General features: G+C 45.4%; 4 protein-coding genes across 18 annotated transcripts; 1 reads left to right on the top strand and 3 right to left on the bottom strand.

Annotated features, from left to right (window-relative positions):
- Positions 1-6: 6 nt before the first annotated feature.
- On the bottom strand, positions 7-3,695 carry LOC143343009 (uncharacterized). 3 transcript variants are annotated; one of them, XM_076767458.1, is made up of 4 exons: positions 3,608-3,695; positions 2,181-2,580; positions 1,567-1,868; positions 7-1,488 (listed from the first exon to the last, which is right to left on the bottom strand). In XM_076767458.1, exons 2-4 carry the CDS (start codon positions 2,430-2,432, stop codon positions 147-149), a joined length of 1,896 nt encoding a protein of 631 aa, XP_076623573.1. In that variant the 5' UTR covers positions 2,433-2,580; positions 3,608-3,695; the 3' UTR covers positions 7-146. The 3 variants fall into 3 exon arrangements, with proteins under 3 accessions (XP_076623573.1, XP_076623572.1, XP_076623574.1); XM_076767457.1 differs by lacking the exon at positions 3,608-3,695 and adding an exon at positions 2,665-3,010; XM_076767459.1 differs by lacking the exon at positions 3,608-3,695 and adding an exon at positions 2,705-3,010.
- Positions 3,464-7,298, top strand: Wus (TM2 and DnaJ domain-containing protein wurst). Its single transcript, XM_076767462.1, has 5 exons — positions 3,464-4,292; positions 4,440-4,587; positions 5,093-5,457; positions 5,526-5,633; positions 5,707-7,298. The coding sequence occupies exons 1-5, from the start codon at positions 4,005-4,007 to the stop codon at positions 5,911-5,913; spliced, it is 1,116 nt and encodes a 371-aa protein (XP_076623577.1). The 5' UTR covers positions 3,464-4,004; the 3' UTR covers positions 5,914-7,298.
- Positions 7,299-7,366: 68 nt separating this feature from the next.
- On the bottom strand, positions 7,367-17,846 carry LOC143343008 (uncharacterized). Of its 7 annotated transcripts, none has more exons than XM_076767452.1 (11): positions 17,615-17,846; positions 17,249-17,464; positions 14,858-15,548; positions 13,050-13,410; positions 12,284-12,691; positions 11,631-11,818; positions 9,569-9,698; positions 8,851-8,991; positions 8,594-8,778; positions 8,296-8,519; positions 7,367-8,222 (listed from the first exon to the last, which is right to left on the bottom strand). In XM_076767452.1, the coding sequence occupies exons 3-11, from the start codon at positions 14,990-14,992 to the stop codon at positions 8,099-8,101; spliced, it is 1,896 nt and encodes a 631-aa protein (XP_076623567.1). In that variant the 5' UTR covers positions 14,993-15,548; positions 17,249-17,464; positions 17,615-17,846; the 3' UTR covers positions 7,367-8,098. The 7 variants fall into 7 exon arrangements, with proteins under 7 accessions (XP_076623567.1, XP_076623565.1, XP_076623568.1 ...); XM_076767450.1 differs by having other exon boundaries at positions 14,858-15,019; XM_076767453.1 differs by having other exon boundaries at positions 17,272-17,464.
- A 1,366-nt stretch (positions 17,847-19,212) lies between these two features.
- On the bottom strand, positions 19,213-25,532 carry Metro (membrane palmitoylated protein 7-like protein metro). Of its 7 annotated transcripts, XM_076766680.1 has the most exons (12): positions 25,016-25,532; positions 24,721-24,945; positions 23,820-24,106; positions 23,422-23,553; positions 23,052-23,078; positions 22,098-22,265; positions 21,861-21,932; positions 21,596-21,720; positions 21,390-21,514; positions 20,738-21,040; positions 20,242-20,585; positions 19,213-20,172 (listed from the first exon to the last, which is right to left on the bottom strand). In XM_076766680.1, exons 2-12 carry the CDS (start codon positions 24,761-24,763, stop codon positions 19,996-19,998), a joined length of 1,803 nt encoding a protein of 600 aa, XP_076622795.1. In that variant the 5' UTR covers positions 24,764-24,945; positions 25,016-25,532; the 3' UTR covers positions 19,213-19,995. The 7 variants fall into 7 exon arrangements, with proteins under 7 accessions (XP_076622795.1, XP_076622794.1, XP_076622799.1 ...); XM_076766679.1 differs by having other exon boundaries at positions 24,721-25,532; XM_076766684.1 differs by having other exon boundaries at positions 23,820-24,077; positions 24,721-25,531.
- Positions 25,533-25,621: the final 89 nt, after the last annotated feature.

The following is a 25,621-nucleotide window of genomic DNA, read 5'->3' as shown; positions in this document are numbered from 1 at the left end:
TAATCGTAAGTACAAAAATGGTTTTATTGTTAAATGCACTTCGGTATGAAAGCGTACGTTCTCGTATAATTACACTAATTACATCGGTTTCTTGTGCGCGACAAGTTTCGAAGCACAACTACAAATTATTGAAACAAACGTCCATCTCATTGTTTCTCTTTGATTTTATGTTCGTTTTCGGAATCCGTAGTGGCCCATTCGTAATCTGACTGTTCTGCAGAAGGTTTCTTTGATCTTCTTGATCTTTCCGTCTTCTTATCTTCGGCCGCGCTCGAGGAATCCGTGTCGGAGGATTCCGTTCCGTTTGAACTAATTTGTTCAGAATTCTCTTTGTCCCAGTTGGACTTGAAACGCGGTGGATCTTTCGTGTCGTCAGTTTCTTCGGTATCGAAAGTGTCAGAGTTCTTCTTACGTTTTTTCCTCGAAGAATCTTCGGAAAGATCACGATGGCTCCTCGATTTCTGCCTAATTTTCTCACGACCGTCTTTCTCTCTCCCCGAATACTTACTCGAGAACTTACGACTTTTCGAACGGTAACTTTTGTCGTCGGTTTTCGAGTATCTTCTAGAAGAATGCCTCGACGATTTCGATTCGTCGTAGTCGTCGTCCGTCTCCCTTCTTCTTTGATATTTCTTGGAATACTTTCTCGAGTACTCGCGACCGTTCAAAACATCGTCGTCTTTGTTTTCATCTTCGAAGTGCTTTCTGGAACTCGATCGTCGACGTTTGACCGGCGTGTCTATGTTTTCGGTAAGTTTGCCTTTGGCAGACTGATCGTGTGCTTTGTCGCGCGTGGATTTTTGTCGATACTCAACGTTTTCGTCAGAACGACGACGCCGTTTGTCTGTGTTCCTCGTACGCTGAGGCTCGGGCTCAGGAGACTCGGACCATCTCCAGTTTTTCCCATCCTCGGTATCGCTGCCCTCCTCCCATTTCGATTTACTTCTGTGCTCGCTTCTTCTGCTGCTGGTAACTTCCTGGGAGGACGAAGCCGACTGTTTCGCCCATCTAGGCGGACTTTTGATATCGTACTCGTCGTGCGGATTTTTAAAGGTATGCAAAAAATTGCACGCTCTTCCCTTCGGGCATTTTGCCATTCCACAAACGGCGCTTCTCCATGACTTTAAGTTGGCAAACTCGCAATTCAGTTGCCGGCCAGCGTACCAGCGACCTTTCAACTTTCTCATTGCCCTTGCCGCCTCTCTTTCGGTATAGTATTCGACGTACAGATTGCCCCGCAAATGAACCTCGGTGTTGCAACAGTACTTGAGGGTCTTTATTCTTCCGAACGATTCGAGTTCCGGAACGACGTCTTTGTAGAATTCGCGAAAATGTTGTCGCGTTTCTGAACTCTCGAATTCTAGAGCCACGTCCGTGTCGTACTCCGCGGAATTCTTTTCCAGGGAAAAATGCGTGTAAAAGCCAGGAACCAATATCACCTTGCTCAAACATACTCTTCGGTGATTCCTCGAACAGGTATCGCCGTATCTAAAAAACAATAATTTTAAAAATTCTACATTCCACCTGCGTTTAACGAAAAGAGCGCGTCGGGAATGTTTTATTCACCTGCAAGCACCCGTCTTCGTGAAAAAGGGGCAAAGCTCTTTTCCAGGTTGACTGTTGATGACTTCGCGCAGAGCTTCCGGAGTCTTGATCCCATTATCGATGTAATCATCAATCTCCTTCAACAACTGTTCCCGCTTTCTAATGTCCTCCTCTCTCTTACGTTTCTCCTCCTCCTGTTTCTTGCGAATCGCTTCCTGTTTTGCCTCGAACTCTTGTCGAATTTTCATCTCCTGCTCCAACTGCTGCTGTCGGGCTTTCTGCTTTCGTTCTTGCAATATTTGCCATTCCTTCTGTGCCCTTACCTAAACCGATCACAGAAAATGCAATTATTCAAAGATTCAGCGCGATAGCGATAAATTCGTTCGTCCAGCTTACGGATAAAGTATAATAATTAGCAGGTTTCGGTAACCACATATCTGTATTATTTTCATGGTTACAACAAAGCTCTGGTTGACGTTATAACCAATCGAACGTACACTATCGATTGTGAAAATAAAAAATTTGAATAATCAGCGAGATACGCGATATATGTACAGGCTGTCGCAAAATGCCAGTACGAATCCGATTTTTAAATTAAACTAGCAAACTTTTAAACCGTATAAACGTATATTTACCTCCTCGTCCAACCAAAGTTTCTCTCGTTCGTTGTGCTCCTCCTTTTCTTTCTGTTCTTTTTCCGTTTCCGCGACTTCGCGCTCTTTGAGCCAATTCAAATAGTCCGCGCTTCTTTCAAGTGCTGCCGCCAGTCGTTCCGCATCCGCTTCCCGCTCGGCGGCCGCCTTGCGACGCAGACGTCTGCGACGTTCTTTTTTCACCGTTCGTCGCCACTCTTTATGGCTCCTCTTTGTCGGACAGCGCCCTTCCATTACCACACATTTTCCACGAGAAAGAATGCCCTTGTTCCCCCTGATAACGTCGTGAATCGTCCGAGAGCCGCGAGGCGATGGCTGTTAAATGTCTGACAATCGCTTCCAACGGAGAATTGCAGACGACACGTGCACGCCGCCATGTTACCTTCGAAAGAAAACCGATCGAGATTGTTCCCATATTTTCATTGCAGTTACGAACAACGTCACGTTCGAAAAAATTGATTTTTACCATACGAAACACAGGATTTGAAGAAAAAAATGTCCATTACCCAACGAAACTTCGACGAAAGAAATAATACGGTTTCTAAATAATACATAGATCATGCAAGTTTGTTTCGTACGTAGATGCAATTTAGATCGAACGATAGCGAATGCAATACAAACGTAATTCGTGGGTATTATGTATATTGTAATGTTAGAAGCGGAAGTTATTTCAATATGCGAGTCCGCAAACATCATAGGGAATAAGTAATTCGTTCTAGGGACTTTTGCTTCAATGACATACGTCTGCTTTCAAAGAAGAAACCTGTTTTACAACCGTAGTTGTAGGTCAAGTTCAGTCGAATGCATCGACCTACACTTATTGCAATAATATTGTGATTACATCAGATTTCGTAATCGTACTATAATAGAAACGCTATATAAATAAAGATTTCGTAACAAAGTAACCAAAATCTAAGCGAATCGATAACGTGTAAAATAATTTCAAATAATTATTATGTGCGTCGTAGAAGACGTATTCTGTTGATAAAAGTAATGATGAGCCTCTCAATATTATTGTATTTTTTATTCGACCCTATCTCAAGCGAACAAGACAAGGGTCAGATTAAATTGCGATGATCGCGTTACTATTTCATCGTGATCGTTGTATATGTAATGTTCACAAATAACTGGCGTTATAATACGGCAAAAGGCGTTTTTCGCGTACTTTGCCAAAAGTTGAATAAACCGCTAATATTAACTGTAATTTATGGCATATACCAACCAGAACATACGCAAACACGACAAAAATATTTCTGTACCATTACTTCGAACTGGTTGTTTAAGTATAAAACATCGCAAGCAATAATTGTTATATTTCGAAGGATGCACGAGCAACGGTGTTCCGTTGCTACGGTCCTGTAAAGGTACCGTTATACTTGACAGAGCGTTGAACCACAAATGGTACGAACCGGCGTGACGGAACCAGCTTCGGTAGTTCTCCAATTGCCACTGATAAATACACTCAGGATTATTGTGATCTTGCGAGCAAGAAAAATGCTCCAGTAAACAATCGTACAAATAATAAACGCGTGTTCGGTGTCGCGCTTACGAAAATTCAGAAAGAACGTCATAACGATTAAGGAATGCAACCTGCGACCGATGCAAACGGCAATACCAGTGGAGTCCCGTGACTTAAAAACAAAGGCTTCTCAGAACTTGTCGAGTGTGCAACGTTGCCGTTTAGCTGCTATAGTCGACAAAAATCGCGGACAAGGTATAGATCGGCTGCACGAACCGGTGTTTCGATGACCGAAGTGACAGATGTGTGATAGAACGTGTAATTAAAGTACAACGATAGAAACGAAGATGGACTCGAGAAATGGACAGATCGACGGGAAGGATAGGGGATCGCCGAAGAAGAAGAAGTCGATATTTTGGACTTACGTTCTGTGGCTGTTCGGGGGCCTAGTCGGAGCACACCACGTGTACCTGGGACGGGACGCCCACGCATTCGTATACTTCAGCAGTTTTGGCGGATACGTGGGTCTTGGATGGCTACGTGACATCTATAGGATTCCCTCGTACGTGGCGGACGCGAACGAGGATCCTCGTTTCCTCGACGATTTCAAACAAAAAGTTCGACAGAATCGCAAGGTATTTAAAATGTTGTCAAACGCGCCGAACAGGCTGTACACTGATTCAAATCGTTGGTAATAACGATTAACGAGTACGTTGTTGGACGATAGAATATAATTGCAATGCCCATGATTCAACATAATATAATTGCATCCGATATTTCAGCCGCCGTTCGCAACGGCGCGATTCGTTGCCGAAACGGCAGTCGCGTATTTGTGGGCCGAATTGTACCGCAGTGCCATCCCGGAGGACGAGGTATTCGGCATTAATTTTCGACACTTGCTGGTCTTCACGCCGTTCGTCATCGCTTTAGGTAAAAAACATATATTTTCCAAGCACGAAACCATCGGGTAGGTTTTATTTTTGCCCGAGTTATCTTGTATAATTGTTAACGGCGTGCTTACGCGTGACGTGGTAATTAGCTGATAAAATTCTTCATGGTCGTTGCGTTGCAAGACACAGAATAAACAGGTGATCTATTCGAAGCGTTTCCAACGCGTTACCTCGTGCTCCGATTTTCCAAATAACACTTCCGCAAAATGGTACTCGAAGAGCCGAATGAACGATCGCTCGTTGGACTACTCGTAGACATATTAGTTTATGTTTTCATTTGAAATCGGAGCACGAGATGACGCATCGAGAGCACCTCTGTGCCATACGATGCAACAATATGATTGCGAAACTAAACGGATGATTTTTATTCCATAAACGTTTGTACCGACAGGGTGAATCTGCGACCTATTTGTTAGGGTATTTAGTATCGTATAATATTTTATTTCGATCGTTCTTCTATAATTTGAACGCTCGTGTGTGATCAGGTGTGTGGACGGTCGGGAATATCGGTAGAGAACAGGGATCCATATGGGGCGCTCTCTTCCCGGCGTATTTGATTTATCCCACTCTGCCCTACATCGGAGACGACACTATGTGGGTATTTCTAATGGTCGCGTGTTCCAGCTTAAGTTTCGATACGTTCAGTAAGCAATGGAGACTGAAGCCAAGAAAGAGGAAAAGCTTCGTACGAAGGGCATTTTATCTCAGCTTAGCTGTCACGTTGTATCTGTCTTTAATCGGCAGCTACCTGCTATTCAACGCTGTTGTAACCGACAGTGAGGGCGAAGAGATCAAACTATCCGAAGCTATTCAGCATTTCTTGACATCTCCTATATGGCTTGATCTTAAGGTTAATTTAAATAACGGAATACATCCTGTTAAAGTGTAAGATATTTGATAAAGTTTCTCTTTCCTTAGGCTAGTCTCGAGGCGATGTGGAGCCAAACGATGCATCAAGGTTTCTGGGCGACGTGGGCGCAACTGGTGGATCTGACCGATCCTCGGGGTGAAATAAATGCTTACAAAGTAAGTATACAAGTAGCAATTACGGAGTACTCTTCTGTAAAAACGGAGCTACCAACGGTGGGTTCTTTCGCAGGTTTTGGGTCTTTCTCAAACAGCTACGCAGACCGAAGTAACCTCTCGCTGGAGAGCCCTCTCGAGGGACAACCATCCCGATAAGATAAAGGGCACTGAAGAGGAAAAGCGACAGGCTCAGGAGAAATTCATGGAGATTCAACAGGCGTACGAGATTCTTTCCAAGGCGAAGTATCGCAGACAACGCCGTAATAGAAAGTCCGAGTGACCCGTATCGCGTTCGAATAATCTTTCGACGACATTTACTCGACTATAAAAATCTTGAGATATATTTTTTAACCGACTGACTAAACAAGGTGTTCGACCAACCCTGGGAAAAATTTTAATGGGAGATTCTACAAGCCAAAATAAGACGAAAATCAAGAATAACGAAGAATCTTTTTTCTCGAAAGTACGCAGGATTTCGGGGTTATGTCTATTCACCAAAAATGATTGTAATTGACCCCTGCAACTAAAAATATTTTTTCTAGAACGATTTTAAATTTTTTAATTTTGTCGATTTTATCCACATACTTGAATTTTTTTCTTGGAAGTGAGTAGGATTTCGGGGGTATGTCTATTGACCAAAAATGATTGTAATTGACCCCTGCAACCAAAAATATTTTTTCTAGAATGATTTGAAATTTTTTAATTTTGTCGATTTTATCCACCTACTCGAATTTTTTTCTCGAAACTGGTTAGGATTTCGAGGGTATGTCTATTCACGAAAAATGATTGAAATTGACCCCTGCAACCAAAAATATTTTTTCTAGAACGATTTGAAATTTTTTAATTTTGTCGACTTTGTCCACCTACTCGAATTTTTTTCTTGAAACTGGTTAGGATTTCGAGGGTATGTCTATTCACGAAAAATTATTATAATTGATCCCTGCAACCAAAAATATTTTTTCTAGAACGATTTGAAATTTTTTAATTTTGTCGATTTTATCCACCTACTTGAATTTTTTTCTTGAAACTGGTTAGGATTTCGAGGGTATGTGTATTCACGAAAAATGATTGAAATTGATCCCTGCAACCAAAAATATTTTTTCTAGAACGATTTGAAATTTTTTAATTTTGTCGACTTTGTCCAGCTACTCGAATTTTTTTCTTGAAAGTGAGTAGGATTTCGAGGGTATGTCTATTGACCAAAAATGATTGTAATTGACCCCTGCAACTAAAAATAATTTTTTTAAAACGATTTGAAATGTTTGAATAACTTTTTAATGAAGCCTCAATCAAGAAATTGATATTCTCGATTTTCGTCTTATTTTGGCCTCTAGAATCTCCCATTAAAATTTTTCCAAGGGATGGCCGAACACGCTGTATAGATGGGGCCAGAGACGAAACGTTAGGATCTTTTTCTACCGATCTCATTCTACCTCGTATCTTGTTTCAACAGTGTGTACTTTTGTCGACACACACTGTCGATTCGAAATAATTGGCATTGTGCTTGCAAGCGCCGAACATAACTGTTTATACGTGTATGTAAATTTGTTTGTGTAAATATAGGAACAGCGTGCGCGTAGTACCTAAAAATTCTCGTTTGCGTAACAGCAGTAGCACCGTATAGTATTTCAATGTTCAACTGTGACCTACCTTAACCGAAACGATTGCTTCTGACCGCGCCAGCGTTATATAAAAATATCTGCGCAACAAGCGCTGCGCGAATAAGTACAAAATTGTTAATATCAAGACATTTATTTAAAAGTTCTTTCGACGATCGTTGCGTAGTTATAAAATATCGCGTTGCTCTCGCGTACCTGTGAGCGTGTTGGGTTTAAAAAAAAAAAAAAATCACGGAGAATGTTTGCGCTTCGAATTCGATGGATGGTGATTGAGAAACATTTCCAAACTATTTCGTCCACTCGTCGGTGGAATTCAATGAGTCATCGCGTAACTCTAGTCGATTCTTTGGTGTTCCTGACTTTCGACGCGTTTTACGCGCTCATGCTCGTCGGTACAGCCCATCGAGATCGTAAACCAAAAATAAGTTCGACCGTTTCCAACGTTTACACCTTCGACTTCACCGTTTCCATCGAAAACAGTTTGCAGCTACGCTTACAACGTACAACGGCACTTAAATCAACCGCGTTGGAAGGAAAAGTATGATTTATCTCTCCTTTTGATCCCTGGCTTCGCGAACGTCTACGCAACGCTGGTAAATACACGTTGTCTCTAAACTGAAACCGAGAATGCACATCGGGCGTACTCGAAAACGTTTCGTAGATCCATAGATTGAACGGAGATTACGTCGATCGATAGGAACTGCAGTAAAATCGGAGTCCGCGCGAATCATTTATCGAAAATATTATCTCCGGAAACACGTAACGTAACGCGTAACGAACGTAATCTTCCTCGACTTCCGTACCTCTATTTGTTCGCTAGCCAATTTTCTAATTAATTTTATCCGTCTATTTGTTCTTCTTCTTCGACCGCGATGGCTTCACCGCCGCGTTCTCGATCTTTTCCGTGAAATTCGATCCAAACTTGTCCTTGGATTGCTCGATAAAGTCTTGCGGGGATACTAGCGTCACTCTGAAAGGTACGAAAGACGATATAAGCATAGCTGAGATCGATCGAAACCGAGGGAACAGGTTCGAATCCATACCTTAGCTGCGGGACGCTCAGAGGTCGAAGAAGACTTTTCACCACGGGAGGGACTTCGCTGGCTTTCGGTAAAGCGGGACTGCTCGCGCAAAGGGCCGCACTGGTCAGCTGCGAAACCAGCGAGAAGTTTCGATTTGGTCCAGAAGTGGTTCGAAAGACCCTTCTTATCTTCGATTTTAGCCCCGAGGACGGCGGTTGCATGGGAGCCGTAGGAATGGGCATCAACTGTATCGATTGTTATTTATTATTCTCTCTGCACCCTCCGGCGTTGCGTTGTTTCTACTCTGAAACGCATTTACCTTCCCTTGCAGTACTTTGGCCGCTAATTCGGGCTCGCTGCCCCATCGACACGACGTGGACCTTTCCAAAAGCCGGTGCCTGGCGAACCTCTCGATCACCTCGGCGCAAACGTACCTCCCGCAGAATCTGGCCCACTGTTCCGCCCTTAATCCTCTCCCGTGGTCTCTCAAGGTTGGATTCGCCCCTTGAAAAACGAACCGTCGAGCGCGTTAATATTCGCGCGGCGAAAAGAGGAGAAAAGTGATTCGACGCTCACCGGCGAACAAGAGAATTTTAGCGCACTTGGTCCTCCCTTGGAGGGCTGCCTTCATCAACGGGGTGAAACCCGACGAGTTTCTGGCGTCGACCTCGATGTCCTGGCACCTCTGGAGGAGAATGTTCAGACATTCCGTTTGGCCTGGATCGAAGGAAACGGGGCGTGCATTAAATCGGGTACGAAGTTAACCGGCGTCCTTCGAAGATTCGAGTGTCCGCATATTTCAAGCAAACGTAACGTTCGACCGCGTTTTGGCTTGAAACGTCGGTCGGGGTACGTACGTCACCGCAAACCACGCGTGTTTCAAGTAGCCGAGTACGCCAGTTACCTATTTCTGGCGGCCGGTGACGCGACGGCATCCTTACGGGCGTCGCGCGTCTACGATTCGACGTTACGCTCGTATCGAGCACCAGATATTATTTTCTAACGGCGCGAGAAACGTTTTGTTTACAAAGTTTATGCCCGCCACGTGGCCGCGTTCTTTCGACCGTAGTCGACGATACGAGCACAGAGACGGAAGGCGGAAGCAATTGTCCGCGAAGGACGTACGTAACTCGATCAGAATCGAGTCTTCTTATTTTCGTACCGTAACGAGTTCACAAATATTTATTAACCCGGCGCCCCCTTTTATCAATCTAGCGAACCGAGTGGAATTTCGCGCGCAAACCGAGACACTTGTCCCATCTTGTTCCTTTTTAAGCATAATGTGATCGCTTACCAGCTTGCGCGGCGAAATGTAGAGGCGTGTTGCCTTCGTTGTCGGGAATATTCGGATCCACCCCCTCGTACGACAGAGCTAGCTCCAACATCGCCGAGGCACCGTTCCCAGCCATGTAGCTTATGGCGGTCTGGCATTGCAAACAAACAACCTCAATGATGGCTTGGCCAGAAGTTTGCTCGAAAAGCACGTCGATTACATAAACCGCCTTTTCAAAGGAACCGTTATTCGTTCCTTCGCGTTAAACCACGGACGTCGAGCGCCCCGTTACCTTTCCCTCTTTTGTTTGCAACACGTTTGCAAACACTTTTACCCGATACTGACGCAAACGTTACGCGATTGGCCGAACAGTAATTCTCAGAAACGTAGATTTAGATTGGAACGTGGAAAAGATTCGTCGTCCAGCACAATCTCGCGTCGTATTCTTTGGCTTAGAAAGATGCACAATAGGCTGTACGTCACCCGGGTCAATTTATTAAGTGGTTACTGACGTTGACGCGATCGCTCAAACGCTATTACTTTATCCGGCGGACTATGGCAAACACGCGTCGGTTCTGTAATTGCTTCGCGCAACAAGGAACCGTCCGATTCTTTCCGGGGATCGATGAAACCGTCGGATTTGTTTAGCCGTAAAAATACGATTCTACGATCCAGAGAATCGGCGCCATTAGGAAATTCAACCATCGATTATCCGCGGGTTCGACGATAACGACAATCCGAATTTATAAACGTACCAATCGAAAGCGATGTTATGATGCTCGAACGAACTCATTATCGTCGGCAAGAACCTAATTAATCCCTTGTTCGACCGATCCGCCGACCGTGACCCAAAACGTTTGGAACAGTGACTCCCAAACAGGTTGCGCTCGTTTCCGTATTTTCGCGTAACGGACGATATATTAGGTCGCAAGTCGAGGATACGACTCGTAACTTGGCAGGAGAAAAGAAAATTTCATAGTACGAAGTACTCAAGTTGCAGTGCTAAATTCGGAACTTGCAAGGTAGTCTGATACAAAGAGAATTCAAACGTAACGCGAACCTTTGTTTTTTTTTTATTCGATGGTACGCTTGACGGAGGTGGTTAATCACAATAAGCACGGAATCTACGAGCCTTGAAATAAATTTATCGCGAGAAAAGCTACTTGGACGGAAAACCGCGTATTTCGTTCCGTCTGTTATAATAAGGAAAAGAAACAAATAATATCCGGATCGGCTGTGAACGTAATCTATCTTTCGTATTAGTACCTGGAAGACTTTTTCGATCGGTGGCATCTTTAAATTTGACCACCACTGATTCCGGGACCGTGCACGCAACGCGCCTCGGAAGATATCGATGGCGCCTTTTGCCGTGTAAATTTACGTTTTCCGTTCCGTGCAGATCGAGTCGTCACGGAAGGAAACGAGCCGCGTACTTCTGTGAACTAACTTTGCCACGAAGACGAGCCCTCGCGTCGCACGAAGATACAACGGGTTCGAAAGATTCGTCGATCGGCTTGAAAACAGTTGCGCGTCGCGTCTCGCTGTCTATTCGCTCGTTTCGACGCGGGCCAACCGCATACTCGGTTCGAACGGACAAACAACAATTTTGTTTTAATTATAGCACGATGTCGCCGCATATGGAATGCGGTCAGCGGGAGAAATTCTACACACGGAACTCTATTGCGGCAATAATTTGAAACGCGAGCAACGCGACGCAACTTTGGAATATTAAGACGAGCGCGACAGTCGTTAAGATAACGCCTTTCCCTCGTTCCTGTTTCATTAAATGGTCTTCGTTGCTCGACTACCTTTGGCGCTAGATTTACGGACGTTGCGGATATTTCTGTCGTAATCCGTTGGGTTGACGTTTACACGTACGAATTCGACGCAAATAATAGTTACGAGTTCCGTAAAGTTGGAAATCCGAAATTGTTAAACGTCCGTTCGTTTTATCGATAAACGACGACATTGGTAAATTTACGCCGGAGTTTTCTGGTAACGGCGATAGTCGTAACGACGTTCTCGATCGAACGCGCGTTTACGCGATTCAATTTCGAAAGTTGCACGAGGAAAGACCACTTACCCTGCCGCTGCTATCGACCACGTTAACGTCCATGTCGCCGAATCCAAATTTTCGGACTCGAGCGGCGATCTGATGGAGAGCCGTGTCGTCGGCATCCCTGGCCGCCCTCAGAAGGGCCGACCGGCCCTCGGAGGGTGTTTCCCACGACGGTGGCACTTTTACGATCTTATCGTCGAGCGCGCTGCGATCTAAAGAAACGGTAGACGCGGGTTAAAATAATTTTTCCGAAGCCTCGTTTCGTAACGCGTGAAAATAGAAGAACTAATAAATAGGTCGTCTACGTACGTTTACGTAATTTGGCAAAAACCGCGTGAAAAAAATAAGAGATTTCGCGTACGTCCGGCGCGTCGTATTGCTTTTCAATTACTGGTTCCTTTGTTCGCGCATTCGAAGCACCGTGCATATAGATCCGTCCCCTTGAAGGATTTCCAAAGAAAACAATGACGTTAAGAAAGACGCGCTAATCCGCGGCCGCGGCCGGAAAAGGCGACCAAGCCGAGGAAGTATATTCTTCGTAGATCGATGGCGAGAACGAGGACGAGGATATGATAACAAGAGAGTAAACGCGATCGTAATGTTCTTTTTATTGACTCTAATCTCGCGGAAGTGCCGTTGCAATTGGGGGAGGAAAGCGGTATAAACGCGGGGTGTACCTTGCAAGACTCCCTTGTGGTAGACCTTGACGTCGTGAACAGCGGTTCTTCTGAAAGGCAAGCGTTTTTCCTCGAAGCTCGTGTCCGAACTGAACGACACGGATTTCTTCACGCGAGCGGGGCTCTTCTTCTTCCTTTCGACCGGCAGCGTTTGGAAGCTCGGCGAACGTCGCAGAGGAGGCTGCTGGTCGCTAGGAACGCTGCTCAGGATCGAAAAGTATCCCTTCAGAGTAGAGTGTTTAGGCGAGGCGCCCGAACGATACGCGTTCGAACAGGGTTTCTCTTGTTTCGAGGAACCGTTCGCGATTCTGCTCGCGGAATGGGTGAGATTCGCCAAAAAAGCCGAAGACCTTTTCAGAATACCCTCCTCGGTCGCCCTTCGTCTCGTCTTCTCCGCCGCTGAAAGGCCTGAAAGGAAGCAATTTCCGTCGTGGCTGACATTTCCCAAGGTCGGCTGACCGTCCAGAGTCAGTTAATATCATCGACCACTCGCTTTGCAATAGATACTTTCACGATGGTCGTCCTTGCCAATCGCTGTTTCTTTCGTTTCAAAAATGTTCACCCAAGAACCATCGATCGATACTTTTATCGCTCGGGAATAGAAACTCTGTCGTTTCCGCAAATTCTAAAAGTCCGTAAGCTCGATTCGAAAACTGATTTTTGTATTTTAACGATAAAATAAAAATGTATTTTACGGTTTGCAGGAACAGCGTGGCAAGTAGGACTCGGAAATTTAGGGAAAACGACGAACGTTAAAATGGCGTACCTTCTGTTAGATTTATGGGAACGGAGAACGACTTGCGAATGGCTTTCTGTATCCTTCCGAGTTCGTTCGATCCCACGGCGTCCTGGGGGAGCTGTTTGACCGAGAACTCCTCCTCGAGAAAGCTATCCCGGCGTTTGGCGCGGGTGCTCGCGTCGAGGATCGCCCTGCTCTTCTTGTTAACGATGCACGGCGCCGGCGTCTCTCTCGCCGCGCAGTTATTTCGAGCGAGCTCTCCCCTAGAGGCGACGATGCTGTAGTTGTTCACTTTGCAGGTACTGCCCTTTACCGAAGAGTTGCACTTTACCCGCGCGGCCTGGAGACCGTTTACCTGCCAGCTGTCCTCGAGAATCCGTCGTGCTTTCTGTCCAAATCATCCCTCCACATTATACGCCTCTCTCCTTCGAACCTCCCCTCAACCCCTTGTCGTAATCTCTTCACGCCAACTCTGATATATTAAAATCAACACGGTTCCGCGAACAAATTTAAACAAAAGTTAAACAACCACGTTCGAACCCGTGATTAAATCGTACAACAAGGGGTTCATTTCGCCTCGGATTCTATATTTAAACTTACAGAATATATTCCTTGATCGTCGACGTGAAGAGTTATATTGATATGGAGCAAACGAAGCGGAAGTTGAACGCGGGTCAGGGGTAAGAAGGTAATGAACGAAACGGTACTCGAACACTTACGATAAACGCGGAAGATTTGTTGGCGTAGGAGCTTCCGGGGAGGGAAAAGCGCGTTGAAACTCGAACGTTCCCGCGGAAACTCTCGGAAATCACTGACGCGTCCGTGTCGCGGATCGCGGATCGCGGAGCGGCAAGTGTCGGCGCGTCCCGGAGTAGGAGAAGTTCCTTGGACAGCGAGTCGTGCCTTCCGGATCGCCTCGCAAGACGTGCACGCGAGTTCTACCGCATCCGTTTCGACTAATCGCTATTTATATGTCGGTTAAGTCGTCGCGTAGCTCGACGAGACGGTCGGTGGCTATTAAAGTTTGATATTATCGATATTCGGGGGCGACGTTTCCTCTTTCCGTAAACCCTCGAGATTGATTTCTCTTCTCCTAGACTGGTTGAATAAATAAATTCAGATCGACTCTTTAATCAGAATATCAGACATTTTTCGCGGCGTCGAACCATATTCGAGATCGTTGGCTTCTAATGGTTTGGTAGCGAGCACCTAGGCGCGAATGTACAGACTGCAGAGTCAAGGCAATCGAAGTCACATGTACTCCGATCTCGCGTACGCAACCTACTCCACGATTTGAGCGCATGTGCCTTCGATTTTCTTGGCTCTTTGCTCAGCGACTGGCTCGAAACAATGTTACAATATTTATTTATTTAGTATGAATATATCATGGTCGTTTGGATTAATTCGTCTTAGATCTCAGAGAGGGAACAGCGAATTAATTTTTAAACTGTAACGCTTGATTCTTAAAGGTGGTTTGCGACGCGTCGAAAAAATCAATATAAAGGCGAAGCGACGAATATACTCGATCCAGAATAAAATTATCTTTTTATCGTCGCTGAAGTTAACGAATGGAATTTTCCAATCGGCTCCTTAAATAATAGAAAGTGCCCACCTGTGGGACGTGAAACCCACGCTGAGAAATGCTCGGCTAAACTCATCGATCGTGAAAAAGAAATCACGGGGGCCGTCCGGCGCGCGATCTACGAGCGAAATGGTTTATAAACGACGCTTAAATCAGTTTGGCGGCGATGACGCGTTTCGAGGCTCGCTTTATACGCAAGCAGAAAGCAAAGCAGAGAATCGTAAACGTCGAGAAACACGAGTAGATCGCTTACTTGGCGAGCGTTTCGTTGCACCGTAGATAGAAGCACGCTGTCTCCGATGTCGTACTTGGTTCCACTGGATAAAGAAGTCCTCCTGGAGACGGTCTCGTTGCTCGTTGTCACTTTGTTCCCTCGATTCCACGCCATCGTCGATCCAGCAGGCTTCACCGAATACTGTAAACACGGCCAGCGGTCGAAACGACGTTAAACAGATTGATCGACCTCTACTCGTTGTAACATCTTGCCGCGATCGTGGAAACGGCTCTTCCCCCTCGGGTCCCCGTTCGAACAGCTCCACGGAAATGTTTCTCCGACTCTTGTTTAGCCGTTTGAAAGACGCGATCGCGTTAACTATCTTCGAACGAGACACGGTATCGCGTCGACGGCCAGCTCGAGACGCGTTCGATTCATTTTGTAGGTTTTTGTCACCAGGACTCGTGATCCCAGTGTCGATAGGTACTCACGAACGCGATGACGTTCTCGTAGAGCTAGCTTTACGCGACCGCGTTCACTCGTCTTTTTGCTGGTGCTTATTTTGGCTGCGTTACACTTGCCCGAGAGGCCTGTCGTCCTCATCTTTGGCGTTAAGCCAATATTTTGAATCCTCTTATGCACGAGAATCTATCGATTATGCCGTCTTCGACGAAACTCTCAACCGTTTAACGATCTCTCAAAGTCATTGTCGATCGTCGAGCCCCGAGCGCTGCGAATTTCCCACATCGAGATACCATCCGACACATTTACAATTATGATTTTCGGAAATTTACATTTCACGGCTTAAATTCCTTTCTTTACTTTCGCGTAGACTCTTTAGCGTGGATATAAGACGAAAAAGAGAAGGCGACGGAGATGGAAGAGACGAAATAAATTGATTTCATCGCAGAATAAATTTCGAGCGTTGTACATTGGCGTACGGAAAACAATTTTAGATTGTTATTTAACATTTCCTATTTTTACGTCGTGACTAATCCGAGTCGTTCGAGCGGTTTTTCTTCCGAATTCTAATTAGAGAATGATAGCGATCGCGTTAACGCGATATGCGTTTCAACGTTGCTTTTCAGAAATTGAAAATGTATTCCGCGAAACATCTGTCAAGAAGAAAAGAGCATAAACGATGGTCGCGAACGAAAATAATTAAAGCGTATTTTGCCCGCAGAAATTCGAATTTGCGCTCGGGCACGAGGAAGTTATGGCATTATTGAGAAACGAAGATAAAGTTACAAAGAAGCTATTTTCATTCCACCTGTCAAGTTTGAGAAAGGTTGCATGCTTTTTGCGTTTGACGGAGAAGCGTTATTTCAAATTCGCCAGCCTAACGTTAACGAAAATATAAATTATTTTTAGGGATCGAGAAAACATCTCCTTGTTTGTTAATATATTCGAGCTATCACTCTTCGGTATTATTTTATATATTCTTCTACTAATATTAGTGCTCAGGTTTACCCGTAAACTGAATATTAATCTGCATCTTGGCTCCCTCTTCGCTAATCGTTTATTATGAATTTCATGATAATATTATGCTTGAAGTGGTCTCGATGGACGGGAGCTGAAACTTTGCGCAACAAACAATATTATCTCATTATGTATGAAGATACTAACAAAGAAGGAGCTCTGATATTTCCTTAATCCCTGAAAAGAATTTTTATCGTTGCCTATATCGTAGAATAATATAATAAAAATCGTTTCTTTCAGAGGGCACTGCTCGTGGCGATAAGAAATTGCAAGCAGATTAAAAGAAGAAACACGAACTTGATACAACCACCGCTCGTGACTTTCCGCAATTTAATCTGCTTACGATTAAAACATAATCAAGATCGAAGCTTATTTCTTCGAAAGTAAGTTTTCTTTTTCCCTTTTAAAACAGTCGTGAGTTTGGAGTTTTTTTTTTAATCTTTAATCGAAAACGATCGTGTTCTTGGACCGATCTACGAAGCAACGTTGTTTCGACTCGTAACTTTGTTACCGAGAAACGCGAATACCGGCACGAAACGGAAGTTACGTTCGATTAACTTTTAGTTGGGCGTGTTCTCCGACGATGATTGGCCGTACTTTGCGAACAGCCAAAGCGTAAAATCTACGTTTCTTCGAATTCTCTTAAAAATAACACCGGCCGTCCGACACTCGAATATTTGGTACGTAATTTTCTAGTAAACAAGTTTCTCTGGGAACGACGAGCCGTCTAGCCAGACAGCCATCTTAAGGGTATCATTAAGAGGCGCGTTACAGGTCCTGTTCCCCAAATACAACACACGATTAATGAAAATTCATAAGGGAACCCGACGAACCGGTGAAGGCTGCCGATGTCAATAGCACGCACGCGAGTTCATCTAGAATAATAATGGTGCCTTGGTGATAATCACGTGCGACACCGTGTCATTGACACATTTCGAGGCCGACAATAACCTCGGTGACAAATTCCAGCGAACCTTGTTGTATGATTCCGAGCGCCTCGTTCGATGGATCGGTTCCCATTTCCACGTAAGAAAGTTCTTTCCTCTGGTGACCAGGTTCGGTTTAATTTTAAACGAGGTCGACGCCGAGCCGTTGGGATCCGTAAATTTGTCGCTTAATATCTCATGACCGTAACTCGTTAGTGGTCCTTTAATCCGCGACGAGCTGCTAAAAAATAAATATTCCTCGCTACAGATCGTTTCTCTGCGAGGGGATTCCGCGAAAATAATCGTAAAATAAAATTCAAAACAAGCCAACGCGCTCGTTATTCTTTCGCGAAGTTTTATTTTGAAAAATTTTGTTCGAGAAAGGATTTACCTGTTTTGGTTTCGTCCACCAAACACATCGTAGAGCTCCCTCGAGCGTGCGAGCTTCGCAGTTGCGTTTTCTTTCGCGATAGCGTACCGTTAAAAAATATAACCGCCGTTTAGGAAGCAGCTACGCGTTTGAAATTTCCAGCCGCGTGTAGAAAATGGATCGTCGACGAAGAACCGAGGCGTCGTTAATTCCATCGAGCAACCGTTACGAAGTGATCCGCTCGTGTAAGGGTTGATTGAATACTGGGCCAAAGTTTAATTCGCACCCTCGCTCTCAAAGTATCACGAGGGTCGTATCCGCACGCTCTTCCGTTCGCGCAGCCGCGGACTCGAGCCAGGTGTTACTCCTCGATACCTGCTCAATGGGGAACAAAAGTAATTTAGTTTTTTTTTCACCAAGGACTGCAAGTTTCTTGGCCAAGCACCTCGAACGATCGCGATTGCTCCTTCGATCGTAGAATTCCGAATAAATGGGTAATGTCGAATTGTTTATTGCACCTAAGGTGTGTCTCCCTCGATATCGTTCGGATCTATTTTGGTACGGTAACACGCGGCCACCCGATGCGATCCGTACGCACGTGCTCGAAAGCTCCGATGATTCAAGATCAATTAGAAAATCCGAGTCTACTAAAAATAGTGTTTCGAATGCTTCGCGTTACCAGCCTCCTAGCTGTTCGCAAAGAGTAGTGTGCGTTGCGTAAATATGTTTTCAAACTACCTACGCTCGAGTTAAAAAAACCAATACTTCTTGGTTTCGTCCCGATCGATTTGTTTTTACTCGCCCTCGAGTAAACGCGAAACACGAATTTCGTCAGAAGTGCGTCAATCCTTCGTTTTCCTTTTACCATTTCTACGGTTTTCCTTTCGGTTTCGCGACAATATCGAACGGGGTTCGTCCCTGAAAACTGCGAAATTGTATCGAAGATATTCCCGTGATTCTTATCGATAACGCGTTTGCTAAATAATTTAAATCAAATAACGCTTTTCGAGGATCGAGGAAGAGAACGCGGCAATTATATTGCAACAAAATATCTGCAAGGAACGTTACGACTGTCCTCGATTGAATTATATGTCGTCGGGAGGGATCGATAGAGTACGTTACTTTTTAATACTGTACTAAAGATACCTTGAATATCGGAGCGAAGAGGCGCGAAGATTGCGCGTGTTTGAAAATCAATGTTGTCAGCGTGAAAAGGATCGGTTCCGTGCCTTCTCGTGACAACGTATCAGCTTCAAAAATAGTGCAATCGTCGGCATGCGATTTAGCAAGTGTATAGTTCACGGATCGACAATTTCTCGTAATTCATTGCTACCGTGTTATTGGCAATTATCACTGGCGGACGAATGCTAAAAAATTCGTTGCTGCAAGGTTTACTAACGTTACGTTTACACGAAACGTCGCGAGCTTTCGTGCAAATCGTCGAAGCTCCTAGAAAATTACTTTGCACAGGAAATAAGGTAATTTCCTCGGCACGATAAAAGGTGTCTTTCGGTTATTTCTGTGTTTCAAAGTTGAACGATAGGGACTAGGTAGAAAAAATTGCTATAGACAAAAGTAAAAAAGGAAGCCTTCGAAACGGAAGAGGAAAAACAGTAACAAGTATTTCAAAGTGTAATGCTATATTTCGGTAACATACAGAGTTTACATCGAGGATGAACTATTCAATGCAACGCCGACGCGATAGCGCGCATAAATTTCCCTCGCGCTGGCAGCCGTTTAATTATGAAAAAAATAGCAATATCGTGGCAATGCTGATCGAGTGGAAAATACAATAATCGTGGGACGATACCCACCGTGTTCTAGGTAAGATACTTATATTTGGCAACAATCAACAACAATTGGGATCAAAGGTGATGCGTCGATTCCGATGCCCGAAAATTCCAGATCGCGTTCGATTTTCCATTTGCAATCGTTGATCCCAAAACTTACGGCAATAAGTTTAACGCGACTCGCCCGCCCTCCCCCGAATACACTTTCAAACTTGGCCGCTCGCGACAAGATCAGAGACGCGGGAACCTTCCGTCGATATCGCAACGTTTAGCGGCAGTAATGATTCTACGTAAAGGAGACGTAATCGGTATTTTTCGACTACCGGTTTCGAGAATCAAACCGGCGGAGAACGATCTATGCCCAACGTGAAAGAAAATGTTCCTTTAACCCGAATCGAACGTGGAACTTTCGCAGCAAAAAACACTTATACATGCCTAACGATGGAAACGTCAAGGAGGAGTAGACGATAAAATACGAATTCATTTTACTGAAAAATCTGAAGGAAAGAAGCATCGACGAAAGTGTGTGATAAGGTCCGGCGTTGAGAGCGTAACGTTTCCAAACATACTGATGCTTGTACGCGACCAACTTGTCTTCGGTCTAAGCAAAATTTATTGAACCCACGAAGCAGGCACCCAGAGAGGTTCCGACTCTACTCGATGAACAGCGTTCACCAGCTGCTCGAACGCCATGGGGAGGTCAGCGTTCACTATCACTTCGTCGAACAGGTGCGAGTACAGAAATTCTATCCTGGCTGCGCTGTGCAGGATTTCGTTAAACTCCTCGTCCTAAAAAGAACGAGAACGATCGTAGAGGCGATCGAAAAGGGCTACGTTTCCGTTTTAATAATTGGTTACCGTGAAACCGCGCGAGTTGCTCTCGTCGAAAGTGGACCTTGCCCTGGCGTCGTTCCTCGTTTCCTTCAATATTTCGAACCTCGGTGGCTTTACATAAATCACGTACGGTTTCGTTTGCGGTGTTCGAAGCATCTTAAGGGCTTGATAGTGCGGGTTCAACAGGCACACGTATCCAGCGTTTATTAGCGAGCTGACGCTCTCGGAACTAGTACCGTACAGGTTGCCCTTGTATTCGCCGTACTCTATAAACTTTCCGTCGTTGATTTCCTCTTCCATTTTTTCACGGCTCATGAAGTGATACTCTTTGCCGTTTACTTCGCCGGGTCTCGGTGGCCTCGAGGTATCTGCAAACGAAGACGAAGCTGTCGGATTACAGTTGGAACCGCATCATTCGATACGAAGGGGATCGTTTGGGAGTTTCCGTTTTACGCGGGCTTCGTGATGAAACTTAATACGAGATCAGTGGGGATAAACAGGGCCAGGGGATGAAACTTACAAGGCACGGGCGTCTTGTACTTATCGGGATCGGTGGCCATGAGCCGCCTCTTGAGCTCGTTCCTGCCAACTCCCGGTGGTCCGATCAGAACCACGGGTCGGTACAGACCCGGCCTCGGGTAGAGCTTCGCGACCTCTTCGTAGGTCGGTATTTCTTCCCGGTCGAAATCGTCGTTTTCTGCAGCGTCATACATGATTTTTTTAGTTTTTACCCCCTGTAAGTTGCACTTTGTAGACGAGGCGTGCGAAGAGGTACTGGGACCGGGGCACAATGAAGGCAAAGACACTGGAATAGAACACAAGCCTAACCGACGGTTAGGTCGTCAGGCCATCATACGTTAAGATCAGCCGTGACCAGCTCACGGAATCGTCGCGTAATCTCATTGAGCTCGTTGAAGCCGCAAACCCGACAGTCATCGTTTTAGTCTTCCTTTTTATTTTCGTTAGCATTAACGTTATAGTTCGTTAGTATCGCACGTAAACTCAGAAATCACGTTAAGACTAGAAAAATGGAGCAGAACGTTGGGAAATTTGCAAGCGATGAGAACCGTTAATGATAAAAATATCGAACTTTGATGGAGTTGTTTTGAAATGCAAGCAGCGCGAACAGTTCCAGGATGATCCAATGTTTCGCCGCGCACCGCGTGACTTACTTATATTGTCGTCGTCGGTCTTTTCCTTTTGTTGTCTCTCGAGAATAATTCGTCTTTCTTGAAGAGCCCTACTGGGGATCAGGCCAGCTCTCGTATTTCGATCACCCTCGCGTCTGGCCTGCCACCTATTTCGAAACGAAGATAATTGGGGCGTAATACTGGCGTAATACTTGGTGAAACAACGAGTCTAGGCATTGGAGTCGTACCAATAAGCGTCGTCCTGGCTGACGATGTGGAGAACGTCGCCTTTGGCGAACTCTAGTCCAGCTTCTTTGCAAGGCGTGTAAGGATCTTCGGTGGCCTTGTACGAAAAGTGCGCTCTCACTCGCACCTGTCGCGCAACAACAGTTCCCTTTAAACCGTTCTTCGGAGTTTAGGGTCCTCGTCCAACCGGAGAGGCTTTCGAGGACAGTTTTCGAGTCGAAAACGTTTCCCGTTGGACGAGGGGGCTCTGTGCTTTCGGGGACTTACCTTGCTCTCCCGAATACCACCCTTGCTGTCCGCTGGCACTATTTTAAACGTGATCGTACCTTCCGAATTTTGCTGAAAGATACGATACGTGTCTTTTATGCGCGTAATTACCACGCACCAGAAAAATTTCGATCGAAGAACGAAACGCGTTACGAGGAGGGTATTTCGATCTAGGATTTCTAATTTTCGTCTAGATCGAAATACCCGGCGAAAGGTGTAAGAGAAGCAGCGACCTACCAGTATTCTAAGAACGCCGTCCGGAGTTTTTCCTTCGACGCTGATGCCGTTGACCTCGCAGACTTCGTCCCCAACGTGAATGAGGCCGGATCTATCGGCCGCGCCGCCATGCATTATTCGCGCTATCATGATCTTGCCGGTGAGCTCGCACGTTTTTATCGTCGCCCCCTATTGTCAACGTGCAAACTAATATTTTCATTGCGTTGTAAGTTGCGCGTGTTACGGAGCGCCTTCGTTTTTCTTAAAAAAATAACGAAAAAAAATAAAAAAAAAAGAAAGAGCATCGATCACGCACGCGCTCGATCGAAGCTGTCGCGTAAACCGTATTCATCGATCGTACGCGCGGATACGTGACTCGATCGAAAACCGCGACAGCGTTCAAAAGTGTCGGGTGCAAACGCTCGCTCGCCTTTGGGATTTCTCGAGATACGGCGACACCGGTGGAAATTTCGCGCGTCCGCCGACGGGAAAGCAGATGAAAACCCGGCGTCGCGTTACCTCGAGAGATCAGCGACATTTACACGAGGACATGCGGGACAATAACATAGGATACAATTGTTACGATAGAGAAATCGTTTTATTTACAAGCAAAAATCACAAACGGAAAAACACAAACCAACGGGGGATTGAAGTGGACGCAAGGTGTGTAAAGTAAGATGTAAGCGAAATCAACGAATTAGTGTAAAGGAAAACAAACAGCGTTCTATTTACAGCACGCTTATCGCCCACGCTCTATTCTCATTCCAGTATAGAGATCGCCAGGGTGGGGGGGGAAAAAAAAAATTTATTCTAACTAGATACTTAACGAACTCGAAAGAAAAGAAAACAAGGAGAACGTGAACGAAAAGAAACAGAAAGAAAGAAAAACTGAACGCTATAAAATCGTACTGCGAATCGACGATACGCATGAAACGTTTACAGGCCTGTACATGTTTTGGCTTGAAGACGACTTACCACGATCGGTTCAATGCCAGTGCCACACTTCGAAGCAAGTTTGACGATGAAAGAAACACGTGATTACTTAAGAAGTGTTTTTGAGCATCGCTCGCGCGATGCTCGAGGATATGTATTCGATACTACGGTACTTATTACGGGAACACGACGCGTCTACGTCGGTACAAAGGATTAATCAGGATCAAGTTCCCATGCAAATCGACGTAATTACGCTAAAACGGTTACGCTATCGCTAGTTATTTCTCTATCCTTATTCGGCTCCGTCGATCGTGAGCCATCAGTTTGTACTACATCCTCTTTTTACCGTGTTAATCAAGGGGAAAACCTCAAAAACACTCTAAGTACCGAACGTGCGGCCTATCTGACGTACCAAGGACTCGTTCGACTTGACCAGCTGCACGATCTTCACCGTCTCCTCGTCCTCGTCGACTTCCAGAGGTATGTCCGGCAATCGGGGATAGTAGTCTTTCTGGGCAACCGAATCGTGGGCGCACAATAGACCCTGCGACAACGTTTCTCTCCCATTAATTGTTCAGAGATCGATGGAACTTGCATTTCTCTAGATAATATAAGAGGAGCTGTACGGTTTAAGAAATATCTCAGACACGTTTTAGCTATACCAATTATTTTGGTTTCGGTATCCTAGCAATCTCAGTATTGTATCGATTTGGGCGAAAGAGACAGTAGAATAACGACGAGAAAGAAGTACGGGTTTTGGACCTCCACTAAAAAGGAATTTAGAAAATTCGAATGAAATTTAAGTAGTACCTGTATGTGAGGCTTTTGGAGGAGATGGAAGAGCTCCTTGCAGTCCTTGGACAGATGCGTCTTGGTCGACAGCATGTCTAAAACCTCGATGTCGATGTCCATGGAATTCGAGAGCACCGGGAAGAACTTGTCGTCCTTGACATTGTTCACAATCTTATTGTGAACGTTCACCAACGCGTTCAACTCCTTGGACTGCAATAAATCGCTGAGGAATCCAAACTCCTCTTCGGTGCAGCTCGGTATTTCGTTCTTGTTCTCCTGCAGAGAATTCAGGAGCTTGGACAACGCTGAAAACGAGAGAACGATCGTTCAACCTACTCGAAAATCGAAATCCTACGACGCGATCGTTCGTCGAAAGTTGCGGGCGTTGGTGCTCGGTTTCTTATCGGCGTTCGTATTGTAAAAGAATCTCGGCGTGGTTCGAGAACGGTACGGAAGCATCCAGTTCACGACACATTTAGCACCTGATCGATAAATTAATTTCCTGCGACCAGTTCGAGGGACTCTTTTCGCTGAAAAGGGGAACTCAACGGCTGCCCGCTGAACGCTTCCGTTCGCGAGTTAATAATGCGCGACAAACGCTCGAGAATAGTAAAAATACACGCGGACACGAGCAGGTAGTAAATAGCTCTTCTGTTACAATTGTACACTTAAAATGCTCGCGTGGAGCCGTTTTGAAACTTTCCGACAGAAATAGACGCGAAGCACCTATCGCGTGCGGCGCGTTAAAGTTTTTCCAAGTTTCGCGTACCGGTAAAAATCCGCGTACGCGACGCGCGGGGAGGCAGCGTTATTTGTTAGGTCGGCGTGGCGTTTGCAACGCGTCCCTCAAAGAACAAACGACGAAAACAAAGGGTAAAATAGCGCAAGCGACTAGGTTTACGATGCACCGTTTACTCACCAGGATCCCAATTCACGTTTTCCATGACGAGCGCCGCTGTCATAATTTCATTCGACCGAAAAATGCTCGGACGTGGCTTTCCGGCGAATCCGAGACAAAGATAACGATGAGCGGAGCGTCGAACGGCGGCGTGGTACGCGATATCGCGACAACAGACAGTGAAAATTCAGGTCAGTCGCGATGCTTATTTCTAGCGGATTGCTGCTGGCCAGCGCCGCGAATAACCTGGTAAAATAGTTTCTTGTTTCACGTCCGCGGCTGGAATATCGTTATCATAGCGAGAATAATCCGTTACGTAAGCAACTGTCACTCGAGACGGGGTAGAATGACGAGCACCGCTATATTTCCCTGCTCTCTCTCATCACGCCGAGATAGATCCTTCTTCTCTCCTCTTCAAGCGGTCGAATGCTCCGAAATCGCGAACATTCTTACGGCGATCCGCGGCGACACACCGCGAACGAATATTTTATCCTTTCCACCGTCTCTACCGTGCGAACTATCCGACACTGGCGGCTTCGTAAGGGTTTTCGATCATTTTTATGCTTGGAAGCTACACGGCACGCTACTACCCACGGAAGCCATCTTTAAAGGCGCTACTGCTTCCTCACTGCCGTCGGTACCATCCCTTTTCTCCCTTCCACTCGCCAACCCCTGTTCCCGTTACCTACTCTCTTTCCACCGGGTATTGCTTCTGTATGTTTCGTTTATTCCGTGGCCATACTTTCCGATCGCACACGTCTTTTACGATCTTTCGAGCTTCTTTTATCGTAGTAATTCCTTTTACTCGCTACGCAACACCCTTTGGATCGCACACCCCTTCTTTAGGCTACCCCGTTACCCTTATTAATCTATATTTCGGAAAGTGGGGGAACACGAGAGGAAGGGAGAGAGTCGCGAAGAA

Source organism: Colletes latitarsis, chromosome 6, assembly GCF_051014445.1.
Source record: "Colletes latitarsis isolate SP2378_abdomen chromosome 6, iyColLati1, whole genome shotgun sequence".
Taxonomy (NCBI): Eukaryota; Metazoa; Arthropoda; class Insecta; order Hymenoptera; family Colletidae; genus Colletes; species Colletes latitarsis.
This window is presented reverse-complemented; position numbering and strand designations above follow the sequence as displayed.